Source organism: Cibotium barometz, chromosome 3, assembly GCF_041138505.1.
Source record: "Cibotium barometz isolate CiBa-2024 chromosome 3, ASM4113850v1, whole genome shotgun sequence".
Lineage (NCBI taxonomy): Eukaryota > Viridiplantae > Streptophyta > Polypodiopsida > Cyatheales > Cibotiaceae > Cibotium > Cibotium barometz.
The window spans coordinates 10738840-10757071 of record NC_141048.1 but is presented as its reverse complement, the minus strand read 5'-3'; the positions used below and the strand labels follow the sequence as shown (position 1 = coordinate 10757071).

Here is an 18232-nt window from a genome sequence, read left to right as displayed (position 1 = left end):
TGATACTTTGTAGTCTCTATATCTGGCTCAACTCTAGTGAAGGTAGGTTCAGAGCCCACCATATATCACTGGTGGGTGGACGAGAACTCAGAAATGACTGCTTTGCTTTATACTTGCTGAAACCGGTCTGAAAAGCAGTGTTGTTCATAGTGTGGCAATGATAGCCTGCCATGTGATATTACAGCTGTCTTTTCATAAATATCGGGCCTATAAAGATGACTTGTAACCTGTCCTAGTGTGTGGATAATTATAATCTTGGTCTTACCAAGGTTATACTAAGTCTTTGTGCTGGAAAGACTTAAGAGGGCTTCTAAATGGGATAGTATTCTTTTGGGAAATTGTGATAGGTATTTACATCACATGTCATCTTGGTCATTTAAGGCAGGCCCCTCTTAGGTGAAGCAGCTTCCTCTGTGACAGAGAGGAAGAGAGGGCTTGAAGGAGAGAGGCTGACAACCACTTCACGTCTCAATTATGCACACTCTGCCAGTAACTCGCCACTAGTGTCATAGTGACCCAAATGAGTAGCTGCTCTAGCTCGAGCTATCTTTGTCTACTGATCACTTGAGCTTCTGTGACTGCATCAGAAAGCTTTGCAGAAGTCAGATCTTTGCTATTAAGTCCCCAACCATGATAATGTGGGGTTGCTGTGGGTCCTTTGGCTCTTTGACAGGAGTTAATAGATGGGAAATTTGTTAAACAGCCAAACATTTCTCCTGTCTAGAGAGCTTTCTTGGAATTGTCTTGTTTGGTAGATTAGGCTTGAAGAGTTTAAACAGAACTTTAGGATGTGAATGGCTTTATCTCATGATGCTCAATTTTGGAGGTGGATCATACAATTTTTTGTATGGATCTTATGTCTTATACTGTGTGTGGCTCTTGATGCACTGTGTCTTTAAATGCTGTTGTTTGGTTGTTTGGTCAAATGCCTATTGTCGACTTCAAGTGGTTTATGGATGAAACTCAAATAGAGGCTATGACATTGAATGGGCGGACCCTTGTTCATGGCCATGACCTCTAGTCACAAGCTAAACCACAAAATTTTGTAAGGTCACTGTTGAGCAGTACATGAAATGAAGGAAACCTTCTATCAAACAGGGTCGGTACATGAATTGAAGGGAACTTCTATCAAACAGGGTCGGTACATGTTTGCATGAGGATTTATCACCTTTGCATGCATCCAGTGACATATAGCCGACGAACTATTTTGCTGCGAAATTTAGACTTTGTTAGGAAAATGCAATGTTGTAGTTTTAATTTCTTTCAATCATTCATAAACATTGCTTAAAGAGTGGTTTTTAATTAGTGTACGTGTACAGTGCAGATGCGGATGTAAGACTAGCCAGAAGAATAAGACGTGACACTGTTGAACGAGGAAGGGATGTAAACAATGTCCTGGAGCAGGTGACCTTTGTGTGGATCTTTCAGTTCACATGATTCGTGACTACGAATTTCTTTATTACATGTTTCCTTGTTTGTGCTTAGTTGGCGTTCATCATCTCTGTAGACTGTTATGCAGTCCATGTAACTCAACTGCCAGGGCTGAAATATATTTTGTGTTAATTGTAGTTCATAGTCGCCGGGAAGGTTTTAGGCTTTGGAAATTTCTGTTATGAGAGGCTTCAGCTCTGAAGGGAAAAACTAGCTAGATATTACACAAAATGTGTTGAAACATGTTGGTAGTGATGCATCAAAACCCTTTCCTGTAATGCATGGACACCTATACATGTTGGTAGTGATGCATGAATTCATACCGCGTGGAAGATTTGAAAAGGCAGATGTTTTTGCATGGAGGTCATTATTATTACTACTAGTATGATTCAGTGCATCAATAGTATGAGGTCAGAGGTGATGCACACTCTTAGGGGACCCACTTTTTTTGCTGTTGTAGGCATCCATTGATGCCCTATCCCTGGGCAAATATCAAAATCTGGACCTCCTTTTTTTTTGCTTTTCCAAGGGGCGAACCAGGAAGGAAGCAGGCTGAGAGCATTAAGGGGCCTATGAGAAGGGTCTTCCCGCCCTCCTCTTCTTCTATTGTGAGTAAGCAAACAACTAGAATGTAAGAGCAAGTTGACTGTAGGAGATGTCCAGTTGGCATCACCTCAATGTAGAACAAGTACCCTTACAGTTTCTTACTTTTCAGCAACAGTTCTACGCACATCTTCAAACCTTTCTTTTGGTTGGATGCCCCAGGCTCCCAGTCCCTCAATTTGCACTCGCATGGGGGGTGGGAAAAAGCTGTGGCAAAGTACTCGTTTGTTTCAGATGAAAGCATAGTGCATCAGTAATCAATTATCAATTGCAACAAGGGAAAAACTAGCTAGAAATCACATGAAATGTGTCGAAACATCATCAAAACCCTTTCCTGTAATGCATGGATACCTATACATGGTAGTGATGCATGAATTCATACCACGTGGAAGATTTGAAAAGGCAGATGTTTTTGCATGGAGGTCATTATTAATACTACTATGATTCAGTGCATCGATAGTATGAGGTCAGATTTGATGCACACCCATCGCGTATCAAAAAGTGGCATGGTCCTGTGGCATCCAATGCCTGTTTCCATTGTGTACCGAATTCCTCGGAATCTGCGTATGTGTGCTTCATGTCGTCTAGTCCCATACAAACAAGGTCGAGTCTAGTGGTCTGAATCAAAGTTATACTGGGGGTATAAAATGGTATACATCAATGAAGGGGGTGTCCACAGCTCCTTGAAGAACATGCCTGGGTCTGCTCTGAAGCGACCCAGTCGCTCCGCATCCTCTCTGTGGAACTGAGCTCTGATCTCTGCCATCTCTCTCTAGTATAGGCGTGGTGTCTGAAAGCCAGGTGTCCTCTGTCTCTTGCGGGCTCTGAGTGTCTCTGCTCTCTGGAGAGTAATTCCTTGCTGTGTAGGGGCTGGGAGTGGGGTGGATCTCTGAAAAAATGTAGTAATCTGTGTCTGTCGTCGTCCCTCCTCTGGAGCTGTCTGAGCCTATAATGATGTCTCTCTGTGACGCTGTATGTCTAGAATGAATCTCCCCTGTATGCGCTGGTCTGCTGCCTCAATGAGCTGGCGTAGGGAATGTGGCTCTCTGAATAAAATGGGATCTCTCTCTCTCTCATGGCTGTATATGCTCTGCATCTGCATACATAATGCTCCTCACTCTCCACCTCCTCTCTGCACAATCTGCATACCCTCTCCTCTCGGGGGATTCGTGCTGCTCTGCCAGTCTCGATCTCCAGTCGATGTGATGAGACTCTAAGCTGACCAATAGCTACTCGGGAGCCGTGTGGTAAAAAGCCCTCCATGTATCTAGGCCTCTCTATAAATCCATCATCAGTGATACTCATGAAGTGATCTCTGTAGTAGTACATCTTCGGTGGAAGAGGCTGTGTAGGCGTTATCCATGTCTCTCGTGTATAGAGCTGCCATAGTTCTTGTCTCAATACTCTGTTCCTCTCACTATAAGAGAGACGGATATGTGGTGCATCCCTGTCATACTGGAATGGTGGCAGATGATCCATGTCTAGGCCATGCTGTGAGAACCAATGTGTGATTGTGCATACCATGATCCTCTGTCTCCTGCCTCAGCCAGCTGTCTAGATGCCTCAAAAGCTCTGTATGACAATCTGTCTTGTGGCATCTCTCTGAATCTGTCTAGCAGGCATATAGTCTGGAATATGGCCTCTACCATCATAGGAGGCGCAGCAAACTCTGCTCGGATAATGTCATGAGGTACTGACGGTTTGCTGCGTATCATGCGTGCCATCATGAGGGCCTGTGGTCTCTCTATCTGTGTCCACCAATGGGTAGCAAGGCCTGTCGCCCATACCGTTGCTCCATACATCAGTGCCAGTGTGACTAATGTGTCAAATAGCCACCCCTTCGTCCGGGGCTCCTGAAAATGCGCCTGGTGGCACTGTCTCTCTAGCATAAGCAATGCTGCATATCCCCGTGTCAATCTAGCTCTGGCTACTGAACCCATGGTGAAGCGTGTGGCTGCTGCAGAGAAGGTAACCCCTAGGTACACGTATGATGTCACCACCTCCACCTGGCGTCTTGCAAGAGTGAATGTCAGTTGACTTCTACCTTGTCTCGATGTATGAAAGACCATAACCTTGGTTTTCCCAAGGTTCACAGTAAGACCCCTCTGTGTGCAGAAATCATCAAGTGCATGTAGATGCTGCTGTAGACCTCCTGGAGACTCAGACACCAATACAATATCATCAGCATAAAGCATAATATGTATTGAGGTACCTGCTAAATCAACTCCATCTCCGCCTCCCTGTGTAATGAAGTCAGCCACCTCATCAATGTATAACCCAAATAGCGTGGGGGAAAGTGGGCATCCTTGCTTCACACCAATGGTGCTAGCAATAGTCTCGGACATACCTCCTGGGCATCTGACTCGCCCAAAAACCTGCTCATATAATGCATAGATGCCCCATGTCATATCTGCTGGTATGCCAAGAGACTGCAGGCGCTGAAAGAGCCTCTCTCGTGGTACTGTGTCAAATGCCTTGCGGAAATCCACAAAGCAGCAATAGAGCTTTCTCTTCCTCACTCTGGCTTGATCAATCATACATCTCAAAGTGAATACATGGTCAGTGGTAGAGAAAGCTCTCCTGAAGCCTGCGTGCCCTGATGAGCGTAAACTTGCTTGCTCAGCATATAAGCTAAGCTCTTGCTCCAACACTGCACCATAGAGTTTGGCCAACACGTGGCCAACCATAACCGTCTTGTAGTTGCTCGGATCGAGCATATCCCCTGTTTTGTGAATCGGCACAATGGTGTGCATCGTCCACTCCGCAGGCAAACCCTCTGCTAGTGTCCTGTTAAACAGGTGTGCAAGAAAAGGAGCCAAAGAATCTACTGCATATATGAGATGCTCACCCTGTAGGCCCATATGGTTGGCGGCCCGTCCATGCTGTAGGCGGCGGATAGCTTCCTTTACTATCGAGTGGGTAAAGAAGCTAGCTGTGGTAGGTCGAGGCTCCTGTGGCTGAGGTATAGGTGGCTGCTGTGGGGCGTGGTATAGGCCCTCTGCATATGTGTGCCATGTCTGTGGGTCTGCAATGGGTGTCGGTGTCCGGGGCTCTTTGAAGTGCCGCCATGAGATAGGGCTATCTCTACTCATGAAGAAATGGAAGATCTCTAGCTCCTGTATCTCTGCGAAGGCCCGCCTTTTGCGGCGAGTAAGTCTCCTCATCTCTCTCCTCGACTCCTGCTCTGTGATGGCTCCCAAGGCTCTTTGTATGCGGAGCCGTGAGTATAGGGCTCTGCACTCGTCATCATACCATCTGTAATGGGGCATAGTCCCAGATCTCGCAGGCTCTCCTGAGTGGACACGATGTGGGAAGCTCTGTAATGCAGCCGTGTGTAGGAGTGATGCTAGCTGGGCTGTAATGGTATCCATAGGTGCTAGGCAAGGTTGCTGCCGTACGCATGTACGGATCCGTACAGTACAGTACAGCCGTACGGTACGGTACGGTACCATACTGTATGGATCCGTACGGAATCATTTAAAAAAAATTAAAAAATGTGTGGCATGTGGCTCTCTTCAAAAGACTCATCATCTTCATCTGATGATGAGATTTGAGACGCTTGCGCCTGCCGTTGCTCCTGCCGTTTTTGGCCGTTGCGCCTGCCTGTTTTCTAGCCGTTTATGGCTGTTGGAGACAGTAGTAAGAGAGACAGTACGAGAGATGATTTTGAGTTCGTTTCAAGCTTCGGGGGCAGCGCCCCCGAACTCCCCCGCCAAGGGGGGCCTAAATGGCTGCCGCCGGCCCCCCTTGGATCCCCCCGGCGGCAGAAATTTAGAGAGAGTATTTTTTGAGTGCCGTTCCCTCCCCCGTCCCCGTTCCCTACTTATGGCCGCCCCCCGTCTCGTCCCCGTCCCCGTCCCCCGTCCCTTGTGACTATACTCTAGAGTCTAGACAACTGTAGTGTTTCATTGTTTTGCTTTTTGCACTTGTGGACCAGGACATGTGCTGTAGACATGATATTTGTACTCTCTTTTATCATCTATGACTTTCATGGTTCTTGCTTATATCACTATGACTGTTGACATGAGGTATTGTGTAATGGGCTTGGTAACTGATAATTGATTTAAACTTTAAGTAATGAGGTTCAGTCTTTATTTTAAGTATTTTGGTTGCTATGTCCACAAAATATTCAGGTTTCTAGGACTGCTTACAAATGGTACGTACTGTTTACGTACCTTAAAATTTGTTCCGTACAAAAGTACGTTCCGTACGTACTGATAGCGTGCCGTACACTACGTACCTTTCCACCTTGGTGCCAGGGGATCCATGAGTAGGAGCCCATCCTCTACTCTGCCAGTGTATATATCTGCCATGTCATGTGTGAAGTAGATGGTAGTGTGTGGCGTCGGTATGTGGGGGCCTGATGATACTGGTGATCCGGCTAGTGAAAATGCCAAGTATGTATGATCTGCCCCAATAGGACGAGGTGGAATGGAGAATGAGGTGACAAGCTGTGATGCCTCCAAAGACCCCTTAATGTAGTCTACCACCATGCCTCCGGTCCGTGTATGACCCCCATGTGGGAAGCATGTCAGCCCTCTTGATCCCGGCTGATCCCGGCCACTATAGCATCCCGTTATAAATAACGAGACGATGCCTGGCTCCCAACTCTAGTAAGTGGTCCCCATAATGTCCTATGTCTGGTCTAGTGTCCTCTAATGCCCGACTAGCCCCTATCTCCTCTGGATCCACAGGGTGGAGGATCTCCATGTCATCATAGTCATACACCTCACACTGTCTGCTCTGTGTGTGGGCATTGAAGTCGCCCGTAAGAAATATTTTCTCCTAGTGTAGAATAATGCATAATCTTCTCTGACAGACAAGTGTATGGCGAGGCTCCTGTCTCCTCCTCCTGTGGCATGTCCTCTGTAATGACATAGGAGGATCTTGATGGAGGAAAGTAACATAGGGCTATGTATATAACCTTGTCCTGTGAGAGTTGTAAGCTGATCCACATGTATCTGGCCTCTGGATCCTGTGCTACCACTCTCAGTCTCCCATGTAGCTCCCGTCTGAATAGAACTGCTACTCCCCCCGACCCTCTTGAGGTACCCTGGCGTGTGGTCCTCCTGTATGCTGACTCCCACTGGAATCCCTCTACTCGAGGTAGCCCTCTCTCTGGGCTCTGATGTGTCTCTATTAGAAGTATGATGTCTCTCCCCACCATAACATGCTCCAGCCGTCCAGGCTGCACCCATAGTGAACCATTACAGTTCCATACTGCCGTGTGTATCTCTGTCAGTGGCCTGGTTTGTGTCCCATAGGCCCCAAACCGCTAATCCATGGTCCGGCCATCAATGATGACCCGGCCATCTCGATAGAAGGCCTTCTTGCCTTCTCTCCTCGCGTGTAAGACTTGTGGCATGCAAGCTCTCCTATGCTCTAGCTGCATCCTCGTGAGATCATCATCCAAGAAAATAGGAGCTCCCTCTAAGCCTCGTAGTATGACCCTCTTCCTCATGAAGGTGACCCTCTCCGTCTCTCCTGCAAACTGTAGGATGAGGACTTGCTTGCGTGTTGAGTCTTTCCCGGCTCTCCATGCTTTGGTGAAGGGGAGAGGGTCCTCTTCCCTGTAGCCTAGCTTCATGCATAGAAGCTGTCCATCTTTCTCGGGAGTGGAGTTGGGTGTCTCGGCTATACCTGTGACTTGAATGTTGAGGCGGCGGGCATGCCTCATCTTCTCCTCCTCAATGGTGGTGTGAATGATTTGATGTTCTTCCCTTTGAGTCTCCTCCCTCACTTCTTTGCGGATGTTCTTCTTCACCATCTCAACCCATCCTGACTGCTTGGTTTCGAGTTTTCCCTCCATGTCCTTTGTGATCTCCTTGGAGATCTCTTCTTTGATGGCCGTGAGAGTGTTCTCATTGATCTCCCCCTCTTTCTTCTCGGTGTTCTTGACGGCTACCAGTTCCACTTTCAATGCACTCACCTCCTCCTTGAGTGCTGTGTTCTCTTGTTCAAGGTCCGTGACCCGTGCTTCGAGGGCCATGATGTGCCGGTGTAGTTTGTTCTCCACCTCATTGAGGTTGGAATCGGATGTCGTCTTATTCTCCTTGATTAGTGCCTTCATTGTCGTCTCGAGGGCCTCGAGTTTCTCTTGGAGACTCGGGGGCATTCCTTGAGATCGAGGAGAGAGAGAGAGTTATGTTGCTGCCTTCGGCCACCTTGGTCGGATCAAGTCGAATGCCTTTTGCACTGATTATATATCCAAGGTAATGAACCTCGAATAAATAAAATTCAGACTTCTTCTCATTGACGTAGAGCTTGTTGCTTTTCAGCAACTTCAGGACTTTCTCCACATCAATGTCATGCTGCTCAACCGTAGTTGAAAATACCACTATGTCGTCCAAAAATATGAACACACACTTTCCAATCAATTCCCGGAACATCCGCATCATCATGCGGTTGAATGTGGCTGGGACGTTCGTCAAACCAAAAGGCATGACCACAAATTCATAGTGGGCCCGTTCCGCACGGAAGGCTGTCTTGGGGATGTCCCCCTCAACAATCCTTACATGGTGTTACCCACTCTTCAAATCGAGTCTTGAGAACACCTTAGCCCCATTTAGCCTCTCGAGAATATAATCTATTCGAGGCATCGGGAATCTACTCTTGATAGTCAGCTTATTGAGTGTACGATAATCGACACACAAACGAGAAGACCCATCTTTTTTCTTGACAAACAGGATCGGTGCTGCAAATGGCGACACGTTGAGGTGGATGAAGCCAGATTGCAACAATTCTTGGAGTGGGCGGTCCAACTCCGATTCCATTGCCTTGGAAAAGCGATACGGAAATTTGGTTCCGAGCCTGGGAGGAGATCGATCTTGTGGTCCTTTGATCTGGACGGAGGGAGCTGGGGAGGGAGATTGTCCCGAAGAAAAATCTTCTGGAACTTTTGAGGAAGAGCCAAATACTTCTCGGAAGCACTGGCCACCGTCTGGGCAGTCTGGATGTAGATCATGGTTGTTAGAGACGTTAGAGGCGTTTGGTACTAGGCGGGTATGGTACGCGTCTCGAAAGACTCGTATTTTTTAGAGACGTTAGAGGTGTCTGTTTTATATATATATATATATATGTGTGTGTGTGTGTGTGTGTGTGTGTGTGTAGTGATAGATATATAGTGAAAGTTGTGAGAGAGAGAGAGACTAGAGTGTGTATGTATGAGCCTCGAGGGAGGGAGAGAGAGGGTGTGTATGAGAGAGGGAGAGAGAGAGTGTGTGTGAAAGAAAGAAAGCTGTATTAAATGTCTGCAGGACAGAAGGCCAAAATGACCTATGAGACCAAAATAGTGCATCCTCATCATTCGGATACATCATCAAGATTCAAGGGTACAAAGTAAAATGAAATGAATTGAAATGAACCGGTAGAGTATAGAGAGCTCCAAAAGTGGGTATAAAAAACATCATCATCCTAGTGTGTTTGAAGTTTGAAGTTTGAACTTTGGGTCTTGAGAAAGGCTTAAGGGAGGGAGGGAGAGAATGTATGAGAGAGGAGAGAGAGAGTGTGAGAGGGGCTGCCTTGGGCCCTTAAAGCCCCAGTCTAAAGACTCAAACCAGTAAATTTTTTTTTTTGGTGGACGCCTCGATCAGGCAGTTGTACACCTCGAACGCCTCATACACATCGAACGCCTCGAACTGTTAGAGGTGCGCCTCGTAACAACTATGATATAGATCATCACACAATGTGCGCCTTTCCTGATTGCTCGTTTAGCCTGCAAGTGGCTTATGAGCGGAAAGTTCGGAATTCCTGGCTCACACTTAATGGTCACTGGGGCGTTTGACACATTCCGACTAATCTGGAAAGTGTGCTTGTCCCACTTGACATCAAGAAGGAACTTGTGAAACCACTGAATGCCCAATATTATGTCTGCTCCTACAAGAGGAGCAACCATAAAATCACGCACAAACTCTATGCCCTGAATAACTAACTTAGTATCTAGAGCTTCATACTGGAGGGTGACAGAGAGGTTAGTGATGGTTGGAGAATTATCTTGGATCGTCTAGTGCCAGATGGAGGCATTAGGCGCAAAATCAGAGACCGGCTTGCTGCATACAGGTCCTTTCGTGGTGCTTTTGGTTGTGGATAGGTTGAAGGTTGGGGCTGCGTTGTGGTGGGAAGACTATGGTTTAGATGGGCCTGAGCTGCAACACTTGGCTGTCCGCATTCTCAGCCAAGCTGTAAGCTCCTCTTGTTTGGAGTAGCTTTGGAGTTCTTACAGCCATATTGCATCAAAGAAGAGGAACCGCCTTGGTGTAGAAAAGGCCAATGATCTTGTTTTTGTAAGCGCAAACTTGTGAATGCTTTGCAAGGGTGCGACTGCAAAGGCAGATCCCTTTACTCAGTGGGAGATGGAGCAGGAGGAGGAAAATGAGCAGGTGGAGACACAACAGAGCCCAGAGGATGATGCCACTACCTTTCAGACTGGTCATGTAGGCAGCCATGATCATGACGCCAATACTTCTCACGCTCCAGCCTTCGATTGAGCATTGCAAGGTCTATGATTTATCATTTAGCTATGTTTCATTGTTTTTACTTTTGAGTCTTGACTCAGCACTTTATGTGCATTGTAGACACTAGTCTTTTGTTATTTGATAGTGATCATCATTCCATGCTTATATATTGGTTTGAACTTTGTCGGTGTACTTAAGTCTTATTAGCGCTTGTTCGGTGTTTGTGCCACGTATTGCACATTTAAAGTGATGCCTTGAATGTTCAAAGTGTAAAAACATAAATGTTATTTTATTTAGTGTGCTTTGTAGTCAATAAATTGCATATTCCATATGCCGTTCCCTTCCCCCCGTCCCCGTTCCCTGCCTTTCGCCGTTCCCCGTCCCCGTCCCCGTCCCTGTTCCTGTTCTCGTTCTTGTTCCCGTTTCCCGTTCCCCGTCCCATGTTACTATGGTCTTCTTAGGACTCTCCCGAGAAGTGTGTCCTTTTGTATGACAAAAGAAACACCTATCCTCCTTCTTGTACCGAGCAATCTCCTCATCACTCAACTTGCCACCAGTCTTGCATGCCTTCGCTTTCTGGTTTGGAGTAAGCTTGGGCGCATTGGTCGAGTTCTTGGAGCCAGAGGCTCTCGTGCTCTGTCTTGGGGAAGACCTTGTCTAGTTCTGGCCTTTTCTCCTTGAGGTGGTAGCCTTGGGAGTAGTTGGCTGGGAAGTCTTGGGCTTTCCATTCATTTCAGCAGTCTGTGTAAGTGAGAGTGCGTCTTCGAAGGTGGCTGGCCTAAACATACGTAGCTCCCATTGGATTTGTGTGTCAAGACCGTACATGAATTGCCCTTTCTTGTTCGTGTCAGATAATCCTAACTGCAAACATAAGTTTGAAATTTTGTTGGCAAACTGAAGGACTGGTTGCGCGTTCTGACCGCTTCCCTAAACTTGTCTTCGAGTTGCTCAAGGTAATGGGGTGGTAGAAACCGCTGCTTAAGGTCGCGGACCCAAACATAAGCTGCCATACCTAATTTGGTGTGGGCATGAGCCCACTGGTCCACCAAGGAATGGCCTCACCTTCCAAGTACCAACTGGCTAAGATCACCCTGTCAGTATCATTTTTTCTAACTGCGGCAAAGTAAGCTTCAAATTGATGCAACCATGAATAAAGAGTTGTGGGGTCGAGTTTACCATTATACTTACTGAAATTTATTTTCTCAGGAAAATGATTTGAGGAAGTTGCTGGTGTCAGTCTTGCGTCCAAAGCCGCAAGGTATTGCTCATATTCCACACGTCGCATGGCGTCGTCTTCTTGTAGTCGGATCTTCAATGCATGCATTTGCAACTCAAGCATCGAACTCGGCTGCGGTCGTGACCCTTCGAGAGGGTCCTTGTGTAGAGGATCTGGAATTTGGGAAACGGAAGGAGAGGGAGGAGGAGACGGAAAACGCGCAGCTGGAGACCGGGTGCGCTCTTCCAGAGCCAGTATCTGCGTCTCTTGCTCTTCCAACTTGGTGCTCTAGTCTACGATTGCTCGCATCATCTGTTGGAACATCTCTTTAACACTCATGCTGGATGCCCTAGCTGGGCTGCTTGGTGCACGTAGGCTCCAAGGTTCTTGGTCTCTCTTGTCGTCGAAGCTTGCTATAGCAAGAAAATGCACCTCCTTTCCGGAGTGCAATTTGACCATCCACTATGTGTGCGGGAGACTTCCGGAGGCTGAAAACCAACCGTCCTTTGAGGGACTGGAGTCACTCTGAAAGGGGTGGTCCACCGGAGTCTGAAAACCAGCCACACGAGCGAGAAAAAATTTCTGGTTTCTTGCTGAATCTTGAAGTAGGCTTTGATACCTCTGTAATATGCGGAAGCTTCGGGGGAGATCGGTAACTTCAATTGTCAAAAATCAGCACACTTGTTGCGACGAAAATAGCGCAAAAACTGAATGTAGATGTGCAGAAAAATAGAGAGACAGAGAGAGAGGGAGAAGAGGACACAATATTGGGTCCTGAATACCCTTTGTAGGGCCCCCACCACGGATGGTGTATTTGCTTTTATTAGAATGATGCAAATCTGAAAATAAAAGACTGAACCTGAACCTTCTTGGTTGAGGAGGATCCTTTGCCCTTGACCTTCAATTTTTCACCCTTTGTGTTAGCTTCTCCTTGGCTGTCCTCGCCCTTGAGTTAGCTCCAGCACTTTGTGCATTATGAGATGAATGGAACTGAATTATGAGATGAATGGAACTGAATTATGCCCTGGGTATTTATACTCCCAGAAGATGCTGGTCAGCTGGTTATTTTTCCCTCCACGACTTGTTTAAATCGCATTAAATGCTGAAAAGTCATGCGCATTCACACCTGGCTGTCTGGCCAGCATGTGCATTTGTTATGGGCTGCTGGGCAGCCTGTGTGGGCTGCCCTACACCTGGCTGACAGGATTTTGAGGGCCTGATGCCCTGTCGGCTGCTTGGTCTAGAGGCCCTAGGGCTGACCGACAGCCCTTCCAGCCCATCCCATGGCTGGTGCGCACAGCCAAGGCCCTCCTGTCCTCCATGCCCACATAATTGTTCTTGGGGCAGCCCTATGGGCTGGCCCCATCCCTACATGCAAATCCTACTTGTCTACACAAAGGTTTGGCATCTAGTGTCATACCAGATACATAGAACCACTGACATCATGCTGGAGGGAGACTCACAGCACGGACTGGCACTGTTTCATGTGCAGGACAATGCACACCTGACCTTGGACGCATGTGCAGGACAATGCGCACCTGACCTCGGACGACTAGAGTGGAACCTTGGCTGACTCGTCCCGGACTCGGCTCACATGGGACCAGTTTTCCACCCCAGGTCCTGCAGCTTCTTGTACTGATATGTCTACGTGGCATCCAAGTGCAGGATGTACGTGACACTCGTAGAGGATTTAGTGATTCAGTACATCAATAGTATGAGGCCAGATCTGATGCACACTCTTAGAGGATTCAGTGGGACTCATTTTTTTGTTGGAGGCATCCATTGATGCCCTATCCCTGGGCACCCATCAAAATCTGGATGACCTCTTTTTTACTTTTCCAAGGGGTTAATCAGGAAGGAAGCAGGTTGAGAGCATTAAGTGGTCTATGAAATGGGTCTCCCCTCCTTCCAGGGATAGGGCATCGATGGATGCCCAGGGATAGGGCATCCATTGATGCCCTATCCCTGAGCACCGCGACCTCTTTTTTGTCTTTTCCAAGGGGTTAATTAGTAAGGAAGCAGGCTGAGAATATTAAGGGGCCTATGAAATGGGTCTCCCCTCCCTTCTCTTCTTCTGTCATGAGTAAGCAGGCAACCAGAATGTAAGAGCAAGTTGACCGCAGGAGTTGTCCGGTTGGCATCACCTCAATATAGAACAAGTAGCCTCACAGTAAGTTACTTTTCAGCAACAGTTCCACACACATCTCAAACCTTTTTCTGGGTGGATGCCCCAGTCTCCTCAATTTGCACTCGAATGAGGGTGGGAAGAAAGCTCTGGCAAAGTACTCGTTTATTTCAGATGAAAGCTTAGTGCACCAGTAATCAAGTATCAATCCCCTCCCCCCTCCTCCCCCTGCACGGCCCCTTCCATTTTTCTCGCAAACCAACAAAGCTACTCTTTCCCTTTATGCACAGGCTGGAAAACAGGTTCCAAAAAGTGGCTTCATCATGTTAACTAGTAACTCCAATCCTGGGTACTTGTTTGGATTAAAATCCAGAACTTTTTCTTTTAAGTGTATATATAAATTGGTAGCCTTCATCTTGGCTGTGTCATGGAGAAGTGATTTAGATCCTGCACAATGGTAGTGTTTTGAAATTTGGACATTAACATTGTGATGATGATGCCATCCAACCAAGTGAGTTATGTATTATGCCATGTCTTATACTCAAAATTTTTCCTTTAAGCTATGATACTGCTGTGAATTTCTCTCCAAAAGCATGGTTGTTTAATATTTAACTAATTTGGGTTTGTGGATCTGAATGCAGTATGCAAAATTTGTAAAGCCGGCGTTTGATGACTTTGTGCTCCCAACCAAGAAGTATGCAGATGTCATTATTCCTCGTGGAGGGGACAATCATGTTGCCATTGACCTCATTGTACAACATATCAGAACAAAGCTAGGGCAGCATGATCTTTGTAAAATATACTCCAATGTTTATGTCATCCAATCCACATACCAGGCATTTTTCGCTTTGCTCAGCTTTCCGTTTTGATGGTTCTTTTTTTTCCATGTAGTAGTTGAGTAGTTGCTCAGCAGGAAAAGCTTTTAATAATATCTTGCTATTCATGTTAAGCTGTTTGTGGTGTTCATCATAACGACAAAACACAGCTAATATCAGGAAAATATTTCGATTTGCCAGATTCGAGGGATGCATACTTTGATTCGAGATCAAGAGACAACAAAACATGACTTTGTGTTTTATGCTGACCGGCTTATACGATTGGTATTCCTTACACAGAAACATAGTTCTTCTCTACAATTTGGTCTTAAGTTAACAACAGAAAACCATGGGTATTGGGTTGAAAAGTTTTTTACAGCCTCAAGGAAAAAACAAAGATCTGCTTCTTTCATTTTATCATTTTTCAACCAGTTGCCAATTGCTGGATTTTATTCTATTTAGGTTGTGGAGCATGGCCTTGGTCATCTTCCTTTTACAGAAAAGCAAGTAATCACTCCTACTGGTGAGCTTGTGTCAAATTCTGTTGTCTTTTGTACCTTGGAATCCATAAATGCTAAAGTTTTCAGGTGGAGTATTAATAAAGAAGCTCCTCCAAAATAAATAATTGCCATTATTTATGTTTGTTTCTACTGAGACGTTTAATTCAGCCAAGTGCTATCAGTCGGTAAATTTGTCAGTTCTCTGTAGATCTATCAAGTGCGCTGTTCCAACTTCCAACTTGAGTCTGTATGGAAGCTTGAGTTGTAGGACATGGGAAGTGTCCCCTGTGGATCTCTCCAAGAGATGTCCGACTTATTTGTGCGCGTAAGTGGAACCAAATGATCCAGTTTGAAAATCCAACATCATCCTTCCCTTCAAGGGATTTTTTAATGGCTTGGAAAAAAATTAACAAATGTCTGCTTCTCTCCCTACATGCAGCCTTGGTATAGACCATGGTTGGCTAAGAATCTTGGTAGTAGTATTCCATACTACTACCAAGATCATCCTTCCCTTCAAGGGATTTTTTAATGGCTTGAAAAAAAATTACAAATGTCTGCCTCTCCCCCTACATGCAGACTTGGTATAGATCATGGTTGGCTAAGAATCTTGGTAGTAGTATTCCATACTACAGTCCCTCACCTCTGAGGGAGACTTTGAGAAAGAGTATGCTCCAAGGCCAACTCGCACTAAGGCCATGACATCAGATCTACATGGACCCTGAGAGATATTTTATCCAGTAGTTTTATAACTGAGCCCTAAGCCTTGCCAAAAATTTTTACATGACTTTTTCAAAATTTCAGAAAGTTTAACTAGGTGCCAAGTAGCACTGACCTGTTGATTCCATGCTTATAGAGTCAGTAATGGAACATGACCGAGTTCTTACCTAATGCTAGCTTTCAAGTTTCAAGTACAGCCTTAGTCAGAAGTCTAGACGGGCAATGAAACAAATGATTTCTGCATATAACTTGGTGAAATTGCATTTGGCAAATTTCACACATTCCTATTTATATTTGTTCCTTGACTAATATCAATGAGGCACTGGTTTCTAAATGCCATACTTTCATGCCATATCATGAAGAGGTTGGTTGTTGAGAATTGTCAGTCAGTTTCTAATGACTGATAGGTCTGAAGGCACATATCCTTGAAAATACTAGGTGCCAGAAAATTCAGCTTGCATTCAAACTGTATCAACCATCATTGGGGAAAAGAAGGTTACAGTCTAAATCACCATTCTTGACGTGGCAGCCTTCTGGTGCTCAGAGTTGATGCAAGTGATTTTGCTGCTGGGGCTGTCTTGTGTTACAAGTGGTAGGCGAGATATTATGTCGGGGTTCTCATACTCGATTCAGATGCTATAGGAGCTCTCTAGGCAGGCCTTTCGGCTTCCATGTGATGGCACAATTTGGTTAGCCCAGTGCAAACTTCACTAGGAATTGCATTGGTTGAGAGGTCATCCTTTATACCAAGACACAGGAGTTTAGAGAGGGTTTCCAACACCACATTGGGAGTTGGCATACATGGATAAGGCCTGAGTAAGTGGGGGAGTCTGTGGATCTGGTGAGGCGTCTATGCTTTTCGGTTCATATCTACAAATCATGATTACTATTATTGGGTGTGATGAGCATGCTATATTCATTTGGCATATTAATTGACAGATTGCTTGGGGCCTGTACATCACAGTGTGCTACTCCATTCTGAGAGAATGGCAACAACTATGGTCTGCCATGAATTCCACAAAAAACTCCATCATGTCTTCTATACCTTACTCAGCTTTGGCAAGGTCTTAACTCCATTCTCACATTTTCTTGGGAGTAGCAGTTGCCAACCCCTTTGAGACATTTGTATCCAATAGAGTTGCTAAGTATTCTTTAAAAGGTATCTGTTTTTTACGTATTGAAGGAACTTCTCTGAAAAAAGGGGAAAAAAAGCTGACACATGAATGGAGTCAAACAGCTAAGTGGATTCATGTGAGCTACATAATCCATGTGAATTACAACGTGTGTGGCTAGGTCTGTGATTTCTGAAAACCATAGGTATGCTTGGATTCTGAATTCAGAGTTGATTTTCCAGCTATAGATATGCCAAATAGAGCTTTCATGTTTCTTTTTGACAAAAAACGCATTAAGTGCTGCCGGTGAAATGTTCAAACACGCATCAGTGTTCAGTAGCTTTTATACATTTCTGTGTTTGTATTTATGTTTGCAATAGAATGAATTTACTCAGTGTGGTTTGTATTGTTGCAGGGTCTGTCTATACTGGAGTAGATTTCTGCAAGCAACTTTGTGGAGTTTCAATAATTCGAAGGTGAATCTGTTTGTGGTTTCTAAGTGATGCATCATTTTATCTGGGCCCCTTGAAATACTACTACTGCTGTTGGTGTGCACTTTGTAGTTTGAATCAATCAATAGGTTATTTAAAAAATAAAATTATTTTTGGCTGCTTTGCTTTTAAAAACAAGTAACTTCTAGACCTAGAATCTTTGTAACCTCATTGATTTGCTTCTCAATCTAGATATGTGATGCTTCTAAGCTGCCTACATGGTAAATATGCTTGTATATGAGCAAAAAATTTCAAGTCAAAAGATAAATTGGGGAGGTAAAAAGCAAAAGCATGGAGTGGGTTCAGTTATAACTCATGGATAGGAAACTGGCACATAGACAATGTTCCGAGTGTAGCGGAAGGGCAGTGAAAACGGAATTTAACTACTGTAAACCATGATTCAGCATAAACCACGACATAGTTCAGCCAAGACTAAAGGAAAAGAAAGAGAGAGTTCTTGCATAGTACACCACACAAGGGGCCAGAAGATGCGCCCCACCCCCCAGGCCCACCTTTCCCTTTTCTTTAAGGCTAGCTTACCAAAAAGGAGTGTGCTACAGATTACAAACTTGCGGGTGCCCGGGGTTCACCACCGGTCTGCACCTGATTCTTCCGGATACAAAGATGAATACAAGTGAAACAATACCCCGTGAACTTCACGGTTGACCTGACATAGGACCATAAAAGCCCAAGGCCCCGCCTGCCAAGCCTGGAAAGACTTCCGGTTGCTAAAGCCTACAGCCTTTCACGATAGATTCACCCGAGATCT

General features: G+C 45.5%; 1 protein-coding gene across 2 annotated transcripts in view; it reads left to right on the top strand.

Moving 5' to 3' along the window:
• LOC147639701 (uridine/cytidine kinase UKL1, chloroplastic-like) overlaps window positions 1-18232 on the top strand; it is a 41243-nt gene that overhangs the window by 12246 nt on the left and 10765 nt on the right. For both annotated transcript variants that reach the window (XR_015261836.1, XM_086772942.1), the window contains exons 6-10: window positions 1325-1404; window positions 14470-14664; window positions 14845-14928; window positions 15106-15166; window positions 17388-17448. Coding sequence is in view for 1 of the 2 variants with exons in the window: in XM_086772942.1 (XP_086629068.1) it covers window positions 1325-1404; window positions 14470-14664; window positions 14845-14928; window positions 15106-15166; window positions 17388-17448 (481 nt within the window). In the remaining variant the exon portion in view is untranslated. The remainder of the gene's footprint in view (window positions 1-1324; window positions 1405-14469; window positions 14665-14844; window positions 14929-15105; window positions 15167-17387; window positions 17449-18232) is intronic.